The sequence below is a fragment of the Callionymus lyra genome, chromosome 10 (assembly GCF_982586985.1).
Source record: "Callionymus lyra chromosome 10, fCalLyr1.hap1.1, whole genome shotgun sequence".
NCBI classification, from domain to species: Eukaryota; Metazoa; Chordata; class Actinopteri; order Syngnathiformes; family Callionymidae; genus Callionymus; species Callionymus lyra.
Genome location: NC_141827.1, coordinates 5,702,501 through 5,723,868, shown reverse-complemented (window position 1 = coordinate 5,723,868; position 21,368 = coordinate 5,702,501). Strand labels below are relative to the sequence as shown.

General features: G+C 37.2%; 1 protein-coding gene across 2 annotated transcripts in view; it reads right to left on the bottom strand.

Annotated features, from left to right (window-relative positions):
- Nucleotides 1-21,368, bottom strand: part of arhgef10la (Rho guanine nucleotide exchange factor 10 like a) — a 218,917-nt gene that overhangs the window by 76,127 nt on the left and 121,422 nt on the right. For both annotated transcript variants that reach the window (XM_087800820.1, XM_087800821.1), the window contains one exon: nucleotides 2,578-2,696. In XM_087800820.1, the coding sequence (XP_087656946.1) occupies nucleotides 2,578-2,696 (119 nt within the window). The remainder of the gene's footprint in view (nucleotides 1-2,577; nucleotides 2,697-21,368) is intronic.

The following is a 21,368-nucleotide window of genomic DNA, read 5'->3' as shown; positions in this document are numbered from 1 at the left end:
ATCTAGACATCCATCCATCCATTCATCTAGACATCCATCCATCTATCCATCCATCCATCCATCCATCCATCCATCCATCCATCCATCCATCCATCCATCCATCCATCCATCCATCCATCCATCCATCCATCCACACATTCACCCAACCATCCATCCACTGATCCATCCATCCATCCATCCAACCATCTATCCAATCATGCATCCATCCACACATTCATTAAACCATCCATGCACATATCTATCCATCCATCATCCATCTACACATCCATCAACCATCCATCCATACATTCATCCAACCATCCATCCACAAATCTATCTATCCATCCGTCCATCTACACATCCATCAACCATCCATCCACACATTCATCCACCCATCTATCCACCTTTCCATCCATCCATCTATCCATTTGTCCATCTATCCATCCAATCATGGATCCATCCAACTATCTATCCAATCACGCATCATCCATCCACACATTCATCCAACCATCCATCCACATAGCTATCCATCCATCTGTCCATCTACACATCCATCAACCATCCATCTGGACATTCACCAACCATCCAACCATCCATCCATCCACACATTCATCCAACCATCCATCCACATATATATCCATCCTACCATCCAGTAATCAATCCATCCATCTATACATCCATCCATCCACACATTAATCCAACCATCCATCAACACATCCATCCAACCATGCAACAATCCATCCATTCGCACATTCAGCAAACATCCAACCACCACATCCAAACATTCATCCACCTAACCATCCATCCATTTTCATATATATATATATATATATATATATATATATATATATATATATATATATATATATTCTTGGACTTGTCTCAGTCTTTATACTCGCTGGTGTTATTTCACCAGGGTCATGAAAAAAGTGTTTTCTATTAAAGGCTCTAACAACCTACAAGCCCATATCAACATGTGAAACACGGAACAGCTGTGAAAGGTCAGAACTCTTGAAAATAAGACTCAAAATTGTTTTATTTATTAACTTAACTTAGTTGGAAGCAAGTAAAAAGAACAAAACTAACTGAATCTAATTCCCTCTAAATTTTGCGACGACTCCAATCCAAATAGTATTGTCCGCCGTTTAGAATATGGTCAGCCTAGTTTTAAAGTATCACACAACATGAAGTGTGTTTTTATTTCTGCTCATTTTGAAGGAAAAATGCTGCTTGTGTGGACATCGAAAAGTGAAGAAGAAAAAACTGCGGCTTATCAGATTTTTTTTCTTCAGTGTTTGTAGCTAACCTAGCTTGCAGCGCTATCTGCGGGAGGATCAGACGTGCTGGTGGATCCGTGAAGATGCTGGCCGGGTTGAAACAAGGACAGTCACAACAAAACTCGCTTCATAAGTCCAGTTATCAGATCCCAACACTGACCACTGACTTCATGATAAAATCCACTTCAACACTGGAGTCCATAAATCTCCAAGTCCAGGACTCTTATCAAACCAGTCTGGATGAAGAGGCGAGTGACTAAAACTGCTTGTCATGGCTTTATTTATCCTTTTCGGAATTTGGTGTTAAAAATTAAATTTTCTTTTCCCTTTACCTTTTAAAGTTTTAGTTCACCCAAACGTCACCCATTTTCTACTCTGTTTTTCTACTTATGTCAACTAAGGGTTGTGATTATTTTCAGCGTAATCTGTTCTTTTTAGAGCTATAGACAAAAATGTTTGTTCATTTTAATGTAGCGACTGGAGCTCAGTTGTCTTCGTCCAAAAAGACACTTAAAAACATACAAATACCTCCATACTGCTCGTCTGTAACGTCTGTCTTGTATTGAAGCATCGACATATTGAATTATCGTGAAAAAACTTAAAATAATGCAAAGATACAGTTTCTAAATACAATATTTTTAATTAAAATTCTAAATAAAATTGTTGATATAAAGGTGCAACCAGACAATAACAAAAGAGTACCGAGACACTACGCAATCAGCCTACTGTAAAAGAAGTACTACGAGTAAGTAAGTAAGTAAGTAAGTAAGTAATATTTATTTATATAGCGCTTTTCGAGACCAGGGTCACAAAGCGCTTTAACAATCAAAACAAGTCTGAAGTCTGAGTAACCAGGCAAGCGCTTCCAGTCAACTGTCAGTGTAGGATGCTAACCTAGCAGCTAGCCTAGCAGCTAGCCTAGCAGCTAGCCTAGCTGCGTCCGCTCAAAATAAGCTTAAAATACAAACTTGTTTACGTTTTTTGAAAAAATGTAAAATTCCAAGGCTTCAATCCAAAAACGACGTTACAGTCGAGCAGTATTTGGAGGTATTTTGATGTTTTTAAGTGTCTTTTTGGACGACGATGAAGACGAAGACAACTGAGCTCCAGTCGCTACATTAAAATGAACAAACATTTTTGACTATAACTCTAAAAAGGAACAGATTACTCTGAAAATAATCCCAACTCTTGGTGAGGGTGAGTAGAAAATGAGAGAAGTTTGAATGTTGGGTTAAACTATCACTTTGAAGGCAAGTTTTACACGTTCACTTGGTTAATAATGTACTTTTGTTCCAAAGTAAAGGGGTTCAGAGGTTCTTACCTTTCGTTGCGGCGTCTTGACCGCGAACACAGGCATGTGGCAGGCGAGCAGTGGACACATGGTTGGACTCGTCTTCCCCTCGTCTTCTCCAAACAACCATCCAGGTGAGTTTTCCGCTCCTGACAACAATTTTTTCTTTTCAGTATTGAAGGACAGAATGTTCTATTTCAAGCCTTTAGTTATACATGAATAGATTTAAATCAATCGCACTTTGAATGCGCTAAAGTGTCGAACAACCGACTGGAAGTCAAATCGTCCTCCGGCAATTTCACCCCGGTGGGTCCGACCCCCCCGCAGCTCCTCGGCTGCCCCCCGTGGATCCCCAGAGAGGGTGAACTACACGGAGACAGAACACCTGCCGCCGCGAGCTCTTTCTATATGACTGGATAAAAACACAGCTTGGCGTCCATTTGATCAAACCTTTCTCAATAATTGTGTCGACTCCAAAAAGAGGTTCTAACCACTTTCATTAGCTTAGCCACGCTCCCGGGTTATCAAAAGTATCGTCTTCTTGTGTTGTCTCTGGGTCAAGTTGACCCGAAAAGACATGGAAACAAATGTGTTTGTGGTATCCCTTGTGTTGTCTCTGGGTCAAGGTGAGCCAAACACGGAAACAAATGTGTTTGTGGTATCCCTTGTGTTGTCTCTGGGTCAAGGTGACCCGAAAAGACACAGAAACAAATGTGTTTGTGGTATTTCATGTGTTGTCTCTGGGTCAAGGTGACCCGAAGACACGGAAACAAGATTGTTTGTGGTATCCCTTGTGTTGTCTCTGGGTCAAGGTGAGCCAAACACGGAAACAAATGTGTTTGTGGTATCCCTTGTGTTCTCTCTGGGTCAAGGTGACCCGAAGACACGGAAACAAGATTGTTTGTGGTATCCCTTGTGTTGTCTCTGGGTCAAGGTGACCCGAAGAAACACGGAAACAAATGTGTTTGTGGTATCCCTTGTGTTGTCTCTGGGTAAAGGTGACCAGAAGACACAGAAACAAGATTGTTTGAGGTATCCCTTGTGTTGTCTCTGGGTCAAGGTGACCTGAAGACACGGAAACAAATGTGTTTGTGGTATCCCTTGTGTTGTCTCTGGGTCAAGTTGGCAGGAAAAGACACGGAAACAAATGTGTTTGTGGTATCCCATGTTTTGTCCCTGGATCAAGGTTACCCGAAGACACGTAAAAAATATGTTTGTGGTATTCCATGTTTTGTCTCTGGGTCAAGGTGACCCAATGACACGGAAAAAAATGTGTTTGAGGTATTCCATGTGTTGTCTCTGGGTCAAGTTGACCCGAAAAAACACGGAAACAAATGTGTTTGTGGTATTCCATGTGTTGCCTCTGGGTCAAGGTGACCCGAAGACACGGAAACAAATATTTCAATGAAAAGAGAGTTTTGTACACACACACACTGATGATACATAGAGTCACACATCACATTAACACACACGCACATCAACACATTAGTTTAGATTGAGTGCGAGTTAATGATTCCAAATCAATCATTGATAACTATTACAAAACTAGTTTTTAAGACGTAGTCGGACATTTCTGCTTCAGATTCTAGAGTTTATTTCAGTTCAGTTCCAAATCGCTTCGATCATCACTGTTTGTTTCATCATCTTCAACTCTTACAAAGTTAAAACCACTGAGATTAACACTTATTTTACTGTATTTTTACTTGTTTTTCATTCATTTCATGTATTTGCTGGTCCAGACCATCAAAACTACCCACAACTATGTAGAATATTATTGTTAACCAAAAATGTTCCAAAAAAACCCTTTAAAATAGATAAAATTAACAACAATACACTTGTTTTTTTTTAATTCATTTTAGTGTTCGGATTTGTATCGTTTTTCTACCTCTTTGAAAATGATGAGCAGCAGCAGTTAAAAGCCATACAAGTGAATAACGAAACCTTTCCATTGGTCTGGAAAAAAACTCCAGAACATGTTTTTTTCGTGTAATAATCAACATTGAATCTTATTACACGTTAAACACATTAAAAAGATGCTAACAAAATCACGACCTCCTTGGCAGAGGTCAAAATAAAAAATGATTGCAACACCTGTGGAAGACAGATACTCAAAATGGACGTAAAGCAGGGGTACGAACGTGTACAAACAACTTGACTCACGACACGTGATGGAAATAAGAGGTGGGTTGTAAAGCAGATGATTAGCATGCTAATGTTAGCCTCAGCCGGGGGCTCATGTGCACTCAGACAGCAGGTCTCAGCTGTGATTAATCCTTCACTCCGACAGACATTAACATCACAACCTGCAGGGATGAAGCGTCGACAACACCTGCAGGATGTCATCCTAGACACGGCAACACAATCTTTCATGTTCATGTATCATGAGCTGCAAGATTCAGTCAAATTATCGTTTCCTTCTGAATCAATATCGTGCAACATGACCAACGTTTGCTGGTTTTATTTCATTATATCATGAAGTAGGAAAGTATGAATAAGAGAAAGAAATAATGAATTATTTTTCCCCTGTTTTCTTAAGTGTACGATGTGTTGTTTGATTGTTTGATTCAAGTTGAAAATTGTTTGATTATAGATGAAAATTGTTTGATTCAAGTTGAAAATTGTTTGATTATAGTTGAAAATTGTTTGATTATAGTTTAAATTTGTTTGATTATAGTTTAAAAATTGTTTGATTATAGTTGAAAATTGTTTGATTATAGTTTAAAATGGTTTGATTATAGTTGAAAATTGTTTGATTTAAGTTGAAAATTGTTTGATTATAGTTGATAATTGTTTGATTATAGTTGAAATTTGTTTGATTATAGTTTAAAAATTGTTTGATTATAGTTGAAAATTGTTTGATTATAGTTGAAATTTGTTTGATTATAGTTGAAAATTGTTTGATTATAGTTTAAATTTGTTTGATTATAGTTTAAAAATTGTTTGATTATAGTTTAAAATTGTTTGATTATAGTTTAAAATGGTTTGATTATAGTTGAAAATTGTTTGATTTAAGTTGAAAATTGTTTGATTTAAGTTGAAAATTGTTTGATTATAGTTTAAATTTGTTTGATTATAGTTTAAAAATTGTTTGATTATAGTTGAAAATTGTTTGATTATAGTTTAAAATGGTTTGATTATAGTTGAAAATTGTTTGATTTAAGTTGAAAATTGTTTGATTATAGTTGATAATTGTTTGATTATAGTTGAAATTTGTTTGATTATAGTTTAAAAATTGTTTGATTATAGTTGAAAATTGTTTGATTATAGTTGAAATTTGTTTGATTATAGTTGAAAATTGTTTGATTATAGTTTAAATTTGTTTGATTATAGTTTAAAAATTGTTTGATTATAGTTTAAAATTGTTTGATTATAGTTTAAAATGGTTTGATTATAGTTGAAAATTGTTTGATTTAAGTTGAAAATTGTTTGATTTAAGTTGAAAATTGTTTGATTATAGTTTAAAATTGTTTGATTATAGTTGAAAATTGTTTGATTTAAGTTGAAAATTGTTTGATTTAAGTTGAAAATTGTTTGATTATAGTTTAAAATTGTTTGATTATAGTTGAAAATTGTTTGATAATAGTTTAAAATTGTTTGATTTAAGTTGAAAATTGTTTGATTTAAGTTGAAAATTGTTTGATTATAGTTTAAAATTGTTTGATTATAGTTGAAAATTGTTTGATTTAAGTTGAAAATTGTTTGATTTAAGTTGAAAATTGTTTGATTATAGTTTAAAATTGTTTGATTATAGTTGGAAATTGTTTGATAATAGTTTAAAATTGTTTGATTTAAGTTGAAAATTGTTTGATTATAGTTGAAAATTGTTTGATTACAGTTGAAAATTGTTTGATTTTAGTTGAAAATTGTTTGATTTTAGTTGAAAATGGTTTGATTTAAGTTGAAAATTGTTTGATTATAGTTGAAAATTGTTTGATTTTAGTTGAAAATTGTTTGATTATAGTTGAAAATTGTTTGATTATAGTTGAAAATTGTTTGATTTTAGTTGAAAATGGTTTGATTTAAGTTGAAAATTGTTTGATTATAGTTGAAAATTGTTTGATTTTAGTTGAAAATTGTTTGATTATAGTTGAAAATTGTTTGATAATAGTTTAAAATTGTTTGATTTAAGTTGAAAATTGTTTGATTATAGTTGAAAATTGTTTGATTACAGTTGAAAATTGTTTGATTTTAGTTGAAAATGGTTTGATTTAAGTTGAAAATTGTTTGATTATAGTTCAAAATTGTTTGATTTTAGTTGAAAATTGTTTGATTATAGTTGAAAATTGTTTGATTTAACTTGAAAATAGTTTGATTATAGTTGAAAATTGTTTGATTTAAGTTGAAAATTGTTTGATTACAGTTGAAAATTGTTTGATTATAGTTGAAAATTGTTTGATTATAGTTGAAAATTGTTTGATTTAAGTTGAAAATTGTTTGATTACAGTTGAAAATTGTTTGATTATAGTTGAAAATTGTTTGATTATAGTTGAAAATTGTTTGATTTAAGTTGAAAATTGTTTGATTTAACTTGAAAATTGTTTGATTTAACTTGAAAATAGTTTGATTATAGTTGAAAATTGTTTGATTTAAGTTGAAAATTGTTTGATTATAGTTGAAAATTGTTTGATTTAAGTTGAAAATTGTTTGATTTAAGTTGAAAATTGTTTGATTATAGTTTAAAATTGTTTGATTATAGTTGAAAATTGTTTGATTATAGTTTAAAAATTGTTTGATTATAGTTGAAAATTGTTTGATCTTAGATAAAAATTGTTTGATTATAGTTGAAAATTGTTTGATTTTAGTTGAAAATTGTTTGATTTTAGTTGAAAATTGTTTGATTTTAGTTGAAAATGGTTTGATTTAAGTTGAAAAGTGTTTGATTATAGTTGAAAATTGTTTGATTATAGTTGAAAATTGTTTGATTTAAGTTGAAATTTGTTTGATTATAGTTGAAAATTGTTTGATTATAGTTTAAAAATTGTTTGATTATAGTTTAAAATTGTTTGATTATAGTTGAAAATGGTTTGATTATAGTTGAACATTGTTTGATTATAGTTGAAAATTGTTTGATTATAGTTAAAAAAAATGTTTGATTTTAGTTGAAAATGGTTTGATTTTAGTTGAAAAATGTTTGATTTTAGAAAAAAAAAACTTTAGAAAAACTCTTCGATAACTGTCTCTATTTCTATTACATTTGCAAGGACGAAGCTCGAGCAGAGGTGGGTTGAGAAGAAACAACATCGTGAAAACAATCAAACAACATTCTGTTCAGAGGTGTTGATTCTTGTGTTCAAAGTCTGCCAGAATCAACATCACGCTTCATTAAATAACAACAACCAGCAGATCGCCTAAACAAACAGCAACTGTTGCTGTGGCTCGAGGCGGAAGGATAAAAACAGCAGCACGGCGACTCAAAAGTGACAAAACAAAAGGGCCATATTTCCCCTGAAAACAGTGATTAAAGAAAACGAGAGCTTTCGTTCTTTACAAGAAAGTATGTTCAAACTTTCCTACAGAGATACTTTGGAACATTTGTGATTCTCCTCGTCGTAGAAAAGTGTGTATTAATCAAAGTCAAACATATAATCCAAACACACACATGAGAGATGATCCAGCTCCGAGGCTCCTGATCATCTCGGCCCAACAGAGGATCACATCTCTCAGTCCTGAAGCCCATGGAGAGGAAAGACATTTTTAAAGTCAACTTATTTCACTAAAACTCTCTAAACCAGTGGAGAATTAAGTGTAATCTTTGACAGAGTTTTGGGCTTTGAACCAGAACCATCTGAAGAGAAATCTGTGTTTCTCCCACAGATTCCTGCCTTCATGTTGACGACTGGATGAGAGGTTTTAATGAAAATCTCATGTCCACATGTTGTTGGATTTAAGATAAAAGTCTAGAAAAGTAACGATGTGGGAGTGGCAAGTGTTTTTCCACGACCCTGTTCGACGAGAATGAGACTCGGATGAATCTTGTTAAGTGACAACACAACACACGACAAGGCAGAGACTTTTCTGAACAGATGGAAAAAAGCTTTCGCTTAAACGATCAAAAAAGACTATCAAGAGAAGCTTAATCTTCAACTTGCTCAACTAGCGACACCTTGGTTTTCATGTCAAAAAAAGACTGCAAAGGTGTGCGTCATATTTTTGGAGCTACAGCAACTTAATAAAATCAAGTTCAACTTGAAAAACATAAATTTGACTTGACTTAATAAAGTTTTTCAAATGTAACCAACTCTAAAAATAGGATATTTTAGGAAGTTACACTTTACGCAGTTTAAAGCCGCAATACACTTGATTAAAAATATGGTTTCTGGCACCCCCCTGTGCCAGAAAATGGCAACTGCAATGTTGTGGCTCCTCCATTATTTTGTTGTTTGTTAATAAGATTAATAAGAAAAACAACATTCGAAGATTACACACACTGTGGTTGCTCTTTTTAAAGGATGATAGACTCATTTGTATTTAATTGTTCCTATATTATAAAAGATAAAATAAAACGAACAACCATGTTGCAAAGTCCCGTCTTTCCCCGGTTAATACGCAACGATTACAAGAACAGGAAACTAAACAACTATTTTAACAGGAACACAACGACGAAGACAAGGCTAGCCGAGGTTACCATATCAAGTGCTGAACCTTAAAAATAAATTCTTTACACTCTTGTTAACACCTTTGAACATGGCTCTAGCAAACATTCCTTACAAATAACCAGGGTGCTGAGACCCCCGGCTGCTTGTTGAGAACAAATCTAATGAAAGTAAATCAATTACCGAGATTAAGCTTCTCTTCACACCAGGAGGTATTTTACATTTGTACTGAGCAGGAATTTCGAAAGCAAATAGTTCGTCATGAATGAAAGAAAAGGCTTTTCTTTTCTGGCGTCAGTGAGTTCTTTCTTCATTTGTACGTACTGTTTTCGGGGTAGAAACTCTGAATGTTAGCTAAAGTCCTTGACGCACCACTGACTGTTGAGCGTCGGGCAGTCCAGTGTATTCTGGCCTCGTCCATCGAACAAAATGCCTCGTACACGCCCAAGAAACTGTCGGCAAAAGTGTACGTTCTGCAGCACGTGACGCCAGAGAGAAGCGAAAACCCGAAGTGCTCTGGGACTAGTCGAAAACGGTCGGTATTTTCACCCGTTGAACGAAAGATGAAATAAAAAATTTGATGGATAACGACAGGGAAATAAAGCGACTGGCATCGTCAGCCTTTGGTCTTCTTGCTGTGGAAGAAAGACGTTGAAGAAAGAAAAAACCTGGATCTCACAGCAGCAGCTCCGAGGGCTTTTTTCCGTATGTGTCGAGCAAGATATAGGGAAATAGTTGTGATGATCTAGAATGTTCATTAAAGTCATGTCAACAATAGTGTGCATTATTATGAGCACAACATGACCATGAATCAGACTCGGTGATACAAATGTTGAGATGAAGGCGACACATGAAAAGGTTGCATGTGAACAACGATTCAAGACATTAACGTCAATGAATGAGTTCCTGGAGCAGGAGGTGATGAGATGTGTCCAATGTTATGATAATGTTTGCATGTGAAAGGACCGGATCACCATCTCTGCTCTGCCTTGATCTGCTTCTTTCACATGATAATATTGATGTGAATTTTCTATAAAAGTGTCGTTTCATTGACGCCATCGCTGCTGGTTTACAATAGTCACTTCCGTTTCATTCACGAGCTAAACCTAGCACTCGACCAATCAGACTGAACCAGACTCTCGACTCCAGACTGAACGCCCACCTATTTTTTTTCGTCCGAATCAGGACGCCGACTGCCGACTGGGGGTGACACACCACAGGGACTCGGGGCGCCGACTGCCCGAAGGCGCCAGACGCCGATAATCGGCGCAGTGTGTCAAGGTCTTAACACGGTATGTTGGTCCGGAAGATTGTTTCATGGTCCGTGAACAAAGTCCAGATCTTTTCTGTGTGTCTAGTAAGTAAGTAAGTAAGTCATTTTTATTTATATAGCGCTTTTCCAGACCAGGGACACAAAGCACTTAAAAAATATTCAATAAAGTATATAATTTAAAGGACAAGTTAAACTGATAACACAACAGGTGTTCCAGAAAATCAAGGAAAAGACAACCTAAACAAATAAAAACGTCTTAAGATGTTTCTTGCAACAGTCTGGAAGGATTTCTCTCCTCTGGTCCTGAACCGTGTTCAGGAACCATCAGTAGATTCTGATCCACAGACCTCAGAGCCCGAGCTGGGGTGTAAGTCTGGATCAGATCAGTGATGGAAGGAGGAGCATGACCATGAATAGATCTGAAAGTAAGAACCAGAATTTTAAAGTTGATCCTGAAAGAAACTGGAAGCCAGTGAAGAGTTTTAAGGATCGGAGAAATGTGAGTTCTTCTACTAGAGCGGGTCAGAATCCTCGCTGCAGAGTTCTGAATCAACTGCAGTCCACCTTTGCCTCCAAGCTTTGAAGTGCTATCTTATGATGGCTCCGCCCACTGCGAGGCGGTGAGCACGCTCATTGGTTAAAACAACTCGACAGAATAGGGTTGGAGGCGCCACATGTCTCCTGCTTGGTGTGGAAGCTCCTCGGTATTCTCCCGGGAATAGTCGATTTAGGATAAAAAGGTTTGGACCTCTTTCATCTCAGGGAAGTCTGAAGACTGTTTTTATGAAAACTATTGAAAAGGTGACGATGTCAATGAGATAAATGGGTAAAAAAAAACAGTTGAGACTGGAACTCGCACAACGCGATGCATGGAAGAGAAAGAAACGCCCACCGTGCACCACAGAGAGTGACAACTCATTACTGTCATGAACAACCAGAAGGAATTCCACTGGATGAATCTTGAAAGCTTCATTTTTCCGACAGGAATGAGAAGAAACGGTTGGACTGTATGAAAAATAATTAAATGAGCAAAACAGAATCACCTAAAATAATTGAGAAAATGTTCCATTCTAGAAGGTTGAGGCCATTCTCGACTGCAGCGTTATGTAACCATCGTGAGGCAGAACTGTGAGCAGAAAACAAATAAATCAATAAATCAAGATCTTTGACTTTTTCTAATTCCAGTCATGCTGCGTTCCGAGTCCTCGGCTGATGAAGATTAATTTGCGAGGCGTGAGGCTCCATCAACCCTCGTGACACAAAGGGCAAAGATATAGACTAATTAAATAAAGCAAAGCAATTGATATTTCCCACGGATCAATGCAAGTATGGGATCTGTTAATTAAAACACTGATAATGTTTACTCATCATAAACATTCTCCCATGTTGGGGCGCCGAAGATGGAGAGATAATATTTGCTGTCTGACAGATTAATATCCAAGCGGTGGGAAGATGAAAAAAAAAGTCAGTTAATTCCGAGTAAATGAGGAGGATGGTTCCTCTCCCTTTCTTTCCCGAACAATAGTTACATCGTATCACTTCGGCAAATTTGCCAGGAGGAGGAAGTTTAATTGCAAGAGTTAAAAGTAAGACTTCCCCTATTATGCCGAAGTCGGCCGAAGCTCCGTGTACGTCTCATTTGCATTCGCACCGTCGATGTTTATCTTCCACTCCTGACTTCCTGCTCCGGAATTACAGATCGTATTCTTGAACACTGGCTGGAAGTCGACTGTGAAGAGAAGGGTTCGTTTCGTTTGATTTAAGTACCTCATCTATAAACTTGTAACACAGACTTTGTTATTTTTCTATTCCTTTTTTCGCACCCCCTGGACAGCCGACGGTGAAGATACGAAGGTAATCATCGAGAAAAGATGAGATCAGAAATGAGGATGTCTGAGGGGCAAAGTTAGGAGATGATTGGACCAGGAATATTGGGGATGGAGGTACCAGGGAAAAAGAAAAGAAAAATCTTGTGGACGTGAAGATGCAGTGACTTCATTTTCAGGAGTGAAATACTGACTGTTTTGTAAGTTATTTCTTAAGCGCCTTTCTCAGACCAAGGTCACGAGCTCTTTAACAACAAGAATATTCATAGTTAAGATACATACAAATCAAGACAAACTAGAAAACAAACAAATCAGCCCCAAGATAATTTAGAAAAACATTCCCAATAAGAGTGTCTTGAGATGTTACTTGAAGGAGTCAGTAGATCATCAAACACAGATGTTTCTTGAAGGAGTCAGTAGATCATCAAACACAGATGTTTCTTGAAGGAGTCAGTAGATCATCAAACACAGAGATGGTTCCAAAGCTTAGGAGCAACAGTCTGGAAGGATTTCTCTCCTCTGGTCCTGAAGTTCAGGAACCATCTGTAGATTCTGAATCACAGACCTCAGAGCCCGAGCTGGGGTGTAAGTCTGGATCAGATCACTGATGGAAGGTCTTACCATGAATAGATCTGAAAGTAAGAACCAGAATTGTAAGCTGATCCTGAAAGAAACTGGAAGCCAGTGAAGAGTTTTAAGGATCAGAGAAATGTGAGTTCTTCTACTAGAGCGGCTCAGAATTCTTGCTGAAGAGTTTTGTATCAACTGCAGGCGAGACACATCCTCTTTTGTGTTGTGTTTCGCCCCTTTTGAGATTTTTTTTTTTTTAAGTTTTTTTTTAAGTAAGTTTAAGGATCGATATAACCCCTTAGTGCCTTAATGGAATTGGTTCTGACATAAACTGTAGTACCTTCATTAAAATAATGAATATACTGACATATGCTTTAAGTCAACAACATTTTGCCTCAAAAAAAATATTATAGAATCATATTTATATCTGTAAATGTGTAAAGCTATCAATAAATATGTTACGATGGAAGCACTTCCAAAATCAAACAAGTTATATAGAAATTTTAGAAATAAAACATTTTGAAATAATGCTTTTGGAGTTTATTAAAGTTATCCCCCGTCAGAAATCTGGGCGAATGAGAGGTTACAAGAGCGGGATTGTATTTATGCCCCGCTTTGTTTTTAGACGAGTCCTTTGAAGGTGGAGACTTCCTGGATTGATGACACACAGTGACAAACCTCCACGCTTGACCAATCAGAGCAGAGTGGGCGTGGTTATGGTCAACAAAGTTTCAGCTCCAGAAAGTGCTTTCCGTGGGCGGAGCTTAAGATCTTTTTCAAATGTCAATATTTCAATGAAAAGAGGGTTTTGTACAAACACACACTGATGATACAATAGAGTCTTCATTTAAGAGACACTTGATTCAACACGTTAGTACTTAAAAACTTTTTTGGGAAAAGAAAACTGTAGCATATTTAACCTAAACGATACAGATCTTTATCTTTAACCCAATCAAAAAAAAGAAACCATCTTTTGAAGTGTTTTAAAATGAAGGAAAGGGTCCTAAGGATTGTCAAGAACAAGTCGTGAGATTCTCCCCCACAGAGAGTTGCGAGAAAAGACGTCACTCGTCTCCGAGATCAACACGTAGTTAATCTCATTATCCGCCGTTCATTTGCTAAAACCCCTCCATTCTCACTGTGGGATTTTCCCCTTGCATCTGATTATTCTGGTGCACTGCAGCCGTGCGAGTGCTGCAGTGTATTTAGGCAAAAAAAAAATCACTTTGAGGAAAAAAAAACGCTGCCAAAATATCAGAGTGGACGGTCACGATCATGATATTCGCTGTCGGAACATGTTCTCCTGATCCAGCCCACACAGCTCCATCTGTCCTACCCCGGGAAACTTCCGCCTAAGGGATCAATATATTCCCAAGATTTTTGGATATGCAAATACCATAAGATGGGGATGCAGTCGCCATAGTAACTAATGAGAGGAGAAAAAAAAAGCTTCTGCATCAGGCATTTGGAGCCAGTTTTTCGGGGGGTTTTTTTCACCCTGTGCGGCACAGGTTATCACGTAGTGGATTAAGAGGGTGTGTCGGAGTGCGAGCCAGAACCTTCCAGCCACACTCCACTCGTCTATTGATCCGTTTGCGAGGCGGGGAAAGGCGAGCGAGTGGTACACTTAGCGGTGTAACCGCAGGCAACAACCCCCCGCCTCGCCCTCTGTTCCCCGCAGAGAGGCTGATTGCTTGTCTCAATCATCCACTCACCCTTTCCCCACACTCTGCATCTCCCATTGTTTCCTCCCGACGGCTCCTCGGTGTTTTCCTCCTCACCGTTTGATAGCCCCCTTGTTCTCCGCGTGAGGGCCGTCAGCGTCCGAGACCTTAACCCCGTCTGAAAGATGTGGGACTCCTCGATGGGAAGGCAATTAATTTTGCAGCGAGAAAAGGCCATTAATTAGGGAACGCTTCCGGCTATTTCAACCCAGACCCTTCAGAAACAATCGGACCACTCGGAGCGGCATGAATGATGCACGGTCACGTCTTGTTATTAATGGACCCCCGGGGCCTCCCGGCGATGCCGCATCCGGGGCTAATTTTCACTTTATATCTCCGGGAGTTGTCGTCGCAACTAAACCCCCCTCCCCCCCCCCGACGCAAGACGCCGCCATCGACACATTTTCCTACAAGGGGTTCGACAAACGGAACCGTCGGGTCGGGGCTGCCACGCCGAATCTGCGCAGCCATGCATCTCCGCGTCCAGCAGGAGCAGCAACGATTACAGATGAAACATTAAAACGGGCGACGACTGCAGGCTGTGGAATTTTAATGAAGAGTCACGAGGAGGGCGAGGAAGCGGTCGCCACCAAAGCGCGATTCAGAGAGGAGGATTTAACACGGCCAACTGGAAACGCGGGAGAAATCGGAGGTCGCTCGTCCGCAGGGGGCGCCGACGGTAGGATGAAACTGTCTGAGAGCGGTGTTGAATAGAAGCAGGTATTAAATGAAATAAGTTAGAAATAAGGAGTGGGTTTTTTTTCCACGATAAGTAGACGTTGTTTAAAGCTTTTCTCGGCAGCTTGAGTTGCTTTCGCCCCAGAGTCCGTTGAGTTTGCCCGATTCTCAACCCCCTCTTTGCCACGGATCTGCTGTTAAATCATGTGATTGATGTTCTTTAATATAACAATGTCCAATTACAGCCTCACAGATTTTCTAGTTACCCACTGAAGCACTTCCTCTGCCAGAATCTTCTATCGTTGCCTTTAAACATGTTTCAACAAGGAGGTCGTGATTGGTCGATACTGCATGTATCAGCTAAAACTGTATTCAATATAAAAATGTGGATATAATAAAACTTGAAAGTAGGAGCCATATTTTTTTAAATAGATGCTGAAACAAGGGAGCCAATGCAGAGTTTTAAGGATCGGGGTAATGTGAGTTCTTCTACTAGAGCGGCTCAGAATTCTCACTGCAGAGATTTGTATGAACTGCAGGTGAGACAGCAAGGATAGAATAACGGCAGCAAATGACTCGGAATTTAAAAGGCTTCGAACTAAAGTATATGGAGTTTTGAAAATGTAAGTAAGTAAGTAAGTAAGTAATATTTATTTATATAGCGCTTTTCGAGACCAGAGTCACAAAGCGCTTAGACAATCAAAACAATACTCAAAAAAGTACATACTTTAAAGATCAAGATAGTACTGAGAACAACACAGGAGTTCGAGAAATTCAAGGAAAAGCCTGAACAAATAGAAACGTCTTAAGATGTTTCTTAAAGGAGTCAGTAGATCCATCAAGAGCAAAGAGAGAGAAGATCGTTCCAAAGCTTAGGAGCAACAGAAAATGTATTTTTGAATTAACGGAATATCAATTTTAAAATCTATGTGTAAAACAAAAGCATTTATTTTGAGAATATACAGATTTTTTTTTGTTGTTTTTTTTAAATGAAAATATTGAATTTAATTATTCAATAAAATAGTTAACCTTACTATGAAAAAAAATGAAATTATTTATTCAATACATACGTATTCAATCTATTTATAAATTAATGATTGAATTCAATTATGAAATTAATTAAAGGTCAAATTCAACTGTCCAATATTCAGATGACACTGATAAAATTCCATAAGAAATTCACTTTGAGAATTTATTTTTGATAATTTACTGATGTTTTTATTCGATTATAAGATAAATACATTCATACTAATGTAACAAATATAAATTATTGAATATTAAAATCAATAAATGCTACAAAACAATAAAATTAAACATAATAACATTCAACCATTAAATATTCTGATGACGCTGACAAACTTCCATAAGAAATTAACTTAAAGAATAAAATAAAATAAATAAAATCCATCATAAACAGCAGCTTCTTCCTCATTGAGACTCTATTTCACCAGGAAAGTACGTCAGGTTTTCTCGACCCAGATCTTTTCTCGCTGCTCTACAGAACAGTCTGTCGACTCCTAAGTGAGAGTTTGATGTTAAAAAAGTTATGACGAATCTGGGATACACAACACGAGTGAAACATTTATTCAAACCGGAGGAAGCACGAGTCCTGTCAGTTGTCTGATTTGGAAAATTCTCAGCAAGCGAGCGAGTGAACTCTGGTTTAACTCCGGGCTCCAGGGTCAATCTTGTAAACCAGAGATGAGTGAATCGATACGTCCTCGGCTGGAGCGATGATCGTTACGTTCTCCGGCTCCTCTAATCACGATCTTGAAGTTGATGTATTGTAATCATCCAACTAATGCATCCTTTCCTCCTTTTCTCCGTCTCCAAAATCCCCCGCGCTCTGACTCGTATCCTCCTAATGATCCGAACAAGGTGTTAAAAAAAAGAGGTTTTTACTTTTTTTTTTTGAAGACCATTATCAAAAACTTTGGAAGGATAATATTAATACTTGGAGCTGAGCACATTTTCAAATGGTGGCACATCTGATGAAAGTTGAGAAGAAAGTTGACAGAATTGACGGGTCAGAAGAAGATGAAAAAAAGATGACAAAAAACAGAAGAAAACTGTCAACATCTCTCAGACCAGGCGACACTTTTGGGTCTCAAAGGGGAACAAGAGCTATTGCACTGAAACTCACCCTTTTTTAGAAGGAAGAGAAAAAGGTTTTTTGAAGAAGTGAAAGAGGGAAAGAGACCAAATCTGAAGATGCAGGAAATTTGATTTGGAAGAAAAATTGGTGGATGATAGTTGAGTCAAAAAAAAAGAAAAAAGAAAAAGAAAGGATTAGCAGGTTACAGGTAAGAGTAACATTTTTTAATAGAAAGTTTAAAAATAATACGACTGGAATATCATTTTTTTAATAGTTTAATAATAATATAGTATTAAGAATTATCTAATAATTAAAAAAACAAAATGCAGGAACCACAGGAGTGGCCTCTAGTGGAATCAATGCTGGAGACGGCAGCGTAAAGAACTGACTCGATCCAAAAAGAATACAGAATCTTATAGAATAAGAAAGACAGCTCGGACTTTTTTATACAGCCATGTTACAGGTACTGTTCCGAAAAAAAAGTATTTATTTAATTAAAAAGTAATAAAGAAATTTAATAAGGCTGGATAATACATTTAAATAGTTTAGTAATAATCTAGCGTTAAGAATTATCTGATAATTGAAATAAAAAATATGAGTTAAGGTCTGCAGGAGTGGCATCTAGTGCAATCAATGCTGGAGACGGCAGCGTAAAGAACTGACTCAATCCAAAAAGAATACAAAATCTTATAGAATAAGTAAGACAGCTCAGACTTTTTTATACAGCCATGTAACAGGTACTGTTCGGAAAAAAAGTATTTATTTAATTTAAAAGTTTTTTAAAAATCTATTAGAGTGGATAATACATTTTAGTATTTGTGTTAATAATATAGTATTAAGAATGATCTAATAATTTTAAAAAAATTACAAGTTAAGGTCTGCAGGAACAACAGGAGTGGCATATATGAATCGATGCTGGAGACGGCAGCGTAAAGAACTGAATCAATCCAAGAAGAATAAAAAATCTTGTTTTTTTCCAGTGTATTAAGGAACACTATAATCAGATAATTGCAGTAACTTGAAAACTGAACTACTACGAAGCAGCAACAAACATATCAATTGTATCTAATATTTATTAACCTCATCTACAAAATGTTGTAACAGACATTTTTCACGGCTTCATAGCTCAACTGGATCTTCTCAGTTTCTCTGAATATTCCAGCAGCCGTGGGCTCTTCCATGCGAGGCTGAGGAAACTTTGCATGATTCGAGAGCGGAGCTCGGTGTACCTGAGCCTCATCAGCTCGCCTGCTGTGTCGCAGATAACAGTGGGAGCGACCGGGGAAAAGTCTGGGAACGCCGCGCTTCGCTGCCGCCACAGCATCCTTCGCGCTCTCGCCTGATGCTGCCGGATGCGACTCTGACACCAGTCGCATCCAACAAACTCTACACCAGACCCTTCAAAAGTCCCGCTGCTCTGAAGAGACACAGACTTCTACTCAAGTGAGAGGGAACGTTGAGGAGCTGCTCCAACTGGGATCGAACTACAATTGTAGTAATCATCGATATAATTCTCGCGCTTATCCAGTTTACAAGAAACGTAATCATAACGTAAGGTTAGCGAGCTGTTCGTAGCTGTTAGTACGAGTCTGATCGAAGGATTATTTTCATTGTTGGAGCCTCAATATATATTTTATTCCTGTGTTTGTCCTTGTCTATCTATTGTTCCTTCAACATCGTTTTACTGTTGTCCGAAGCCTACGTATGATTTTTAACATCGATAAGCTATTTTGCTTATCTTATCTTAACCACTGGTGTCTTTATATCTCATGATTTGTAAGAAAAACAGCCTTGACAATAATAACCTAGGTTGTTGACCAGATGACTATTGAAACTGAGCATTAGTCACAAAACAATAAACCTAGTGCAGTAAAGATATTCTTAAAACGGATAGATACATTTATTTATATTTGGGCTATTCAATTGTAAAATTCTGAGTTTGGAGGCAGGAGTGGAGTGAAAGTCTCTGGATGTTCTGTTCTATGTTAGTCTTTGTATCCTTTGTCTTTGTTGTTTTTCTTTGATCTATGTTCTTTGTCTTTATCTTTAGACTTAGATTGTATCATCTTGTTCTTTCTCTTTATTTCTATTTGTTCTTGTTCTTATTTTATTTTGATTTATTTTTATGAAAATTGCTTTATTTTGGAAAAAAACAACTTCCCGAAGGAGACCTCCTGAGGGATCAATACAGTTACCTTACCTTATTATTAAATATAGGCAAAAATGTACGTTACAAGAGGGACGTTACAGACGAGCAGTATGGAGGTGTTTTGATGTTTTTAAGTGTCTTTTTGGACGAAGACAACTGAGCTCCAGTCGCTACATTATCCATCGCATCGTATCTATCGTATGGTAACTATTAGTGATGTGTTGATGAAGCTTCATGAAACAGTGTTGTGTTGTTTAGATGTCAGTAGTTAAAAAATGATGTTATGTTTCGTTAGAACAGTTGTTCAAAACAAGGGGAACTACTTCAAAGAGCGCCATCTAGTGGACTCTGAAAATAATGGCACTGTTTCATTAAGCTTCGTCGACACATCACCAGTAACTATCATAAGGTATCTGTTGTATCATATTTGTGGTATATTTTCTATCCTTGTGTTGTTCCGTATTCTGTAAATCGTATTGCATCATATTCTATCTATCGTATTGTATCATATCTACTATTGTACTATTGTATTGTACTGCATCTATTGTGTAGTATCTATCGCATCATATCTATCATATATTTTCTATCCTACTGTATAAAACCATATTCCATTCATCTATCCGTAGTACGGAGGTATTTGATGTTTTTAAGTGTCTTTTTGGACAAAGATGAAGACGAAGACAATTGAGCTCCATTCGCTACATTAAAATGAACAAACATGTTTGTCTATAACTCTAAAAAGAACAGATTACTATGAAAATAGTCCCAACCCTGTGAGGGTGACTAGAAAATGAGTAGAAAATGAGTGAAGCTTTCATTTTTGGTCGAACTATAAGATAGTTTTTGTCAGAATCATTAGTAAATAAAAATAAAATACACCAGGTCTATATAAAGTGATGTAAGTGAACAGATGAGAAAACAAGTATTGATTGACAGGACCAATTACTTACTTACTTGCTTCAGAATGTGACTGACAGTCGTTTTCACACCGACAACTCAAACAAAAAGAAAAGGATTTTATAAAAGAGTTAAGTTCTAAGTATTGACTGCGGTTAATTATAATCAATTCATCACACGATTCAACCGTAAATCAAAAGTATAATTCCTGAAAAATAACTTCCACCTGCGTCAGTTGCTGCTTCCAAACTCAACACTTCCTCGAAAGAAACCAAAAGTGAAGTGAAGCTTCCAAATGTGTTGGCTCGTGGCGAGAGAGGGAAAGACATTGAGAACGAACGTCGAAATTTGTCCGATCTATTCCCAACCTCACACCAATGAGTGTGAAAGCACTGCGGGCGAAGTCCGAGGAAAACTTCTGTGCAGCTGAAAACGCTCCAGGCTTCCTCTTGACCCTCTGCCTCCCACATCAGGTCGACTCGGTTATATAGAGAGAAAAAAAAAGAAAAATCCCTTTCTCCTCGCTCATCTACAGAAGGTGTTTAATTGAGTGTCCCTCAACCCTCCGGTGGACGTCGTGGCCGCAGGCAACAGACAACTTCCTTAAGCCGCCTGTCCGTCGTGTATTCATTGAGAAATCATTTCCAGCAGTGTGTGAGTGTGTGTGTGTGCAGTGGTTTTACACTCACGCTCTGCTTTATGCCGACGACTCTCTTAACTACATGTGCGATCTAAACTTTACTTAAATGTACTTTTTTATATTCATGTACCGTATTTTCCGGACTATAAGTCGCAGTTTTTTTCATAGTTCCATCCATCCATCCATCCATCCATCCATCCATCCATCCATCCATCCATCCATCCATCCACCCATTTATCCATCCATCCATCCATCCATCCATCCATCCATCTATCAATCCATCCATCCATCCATCCATTTATCCATCCATCCATTTATCCATCCATCCACCCATTTATCCATCCATCCATCCATCCATCCATTTATCCATCCATCC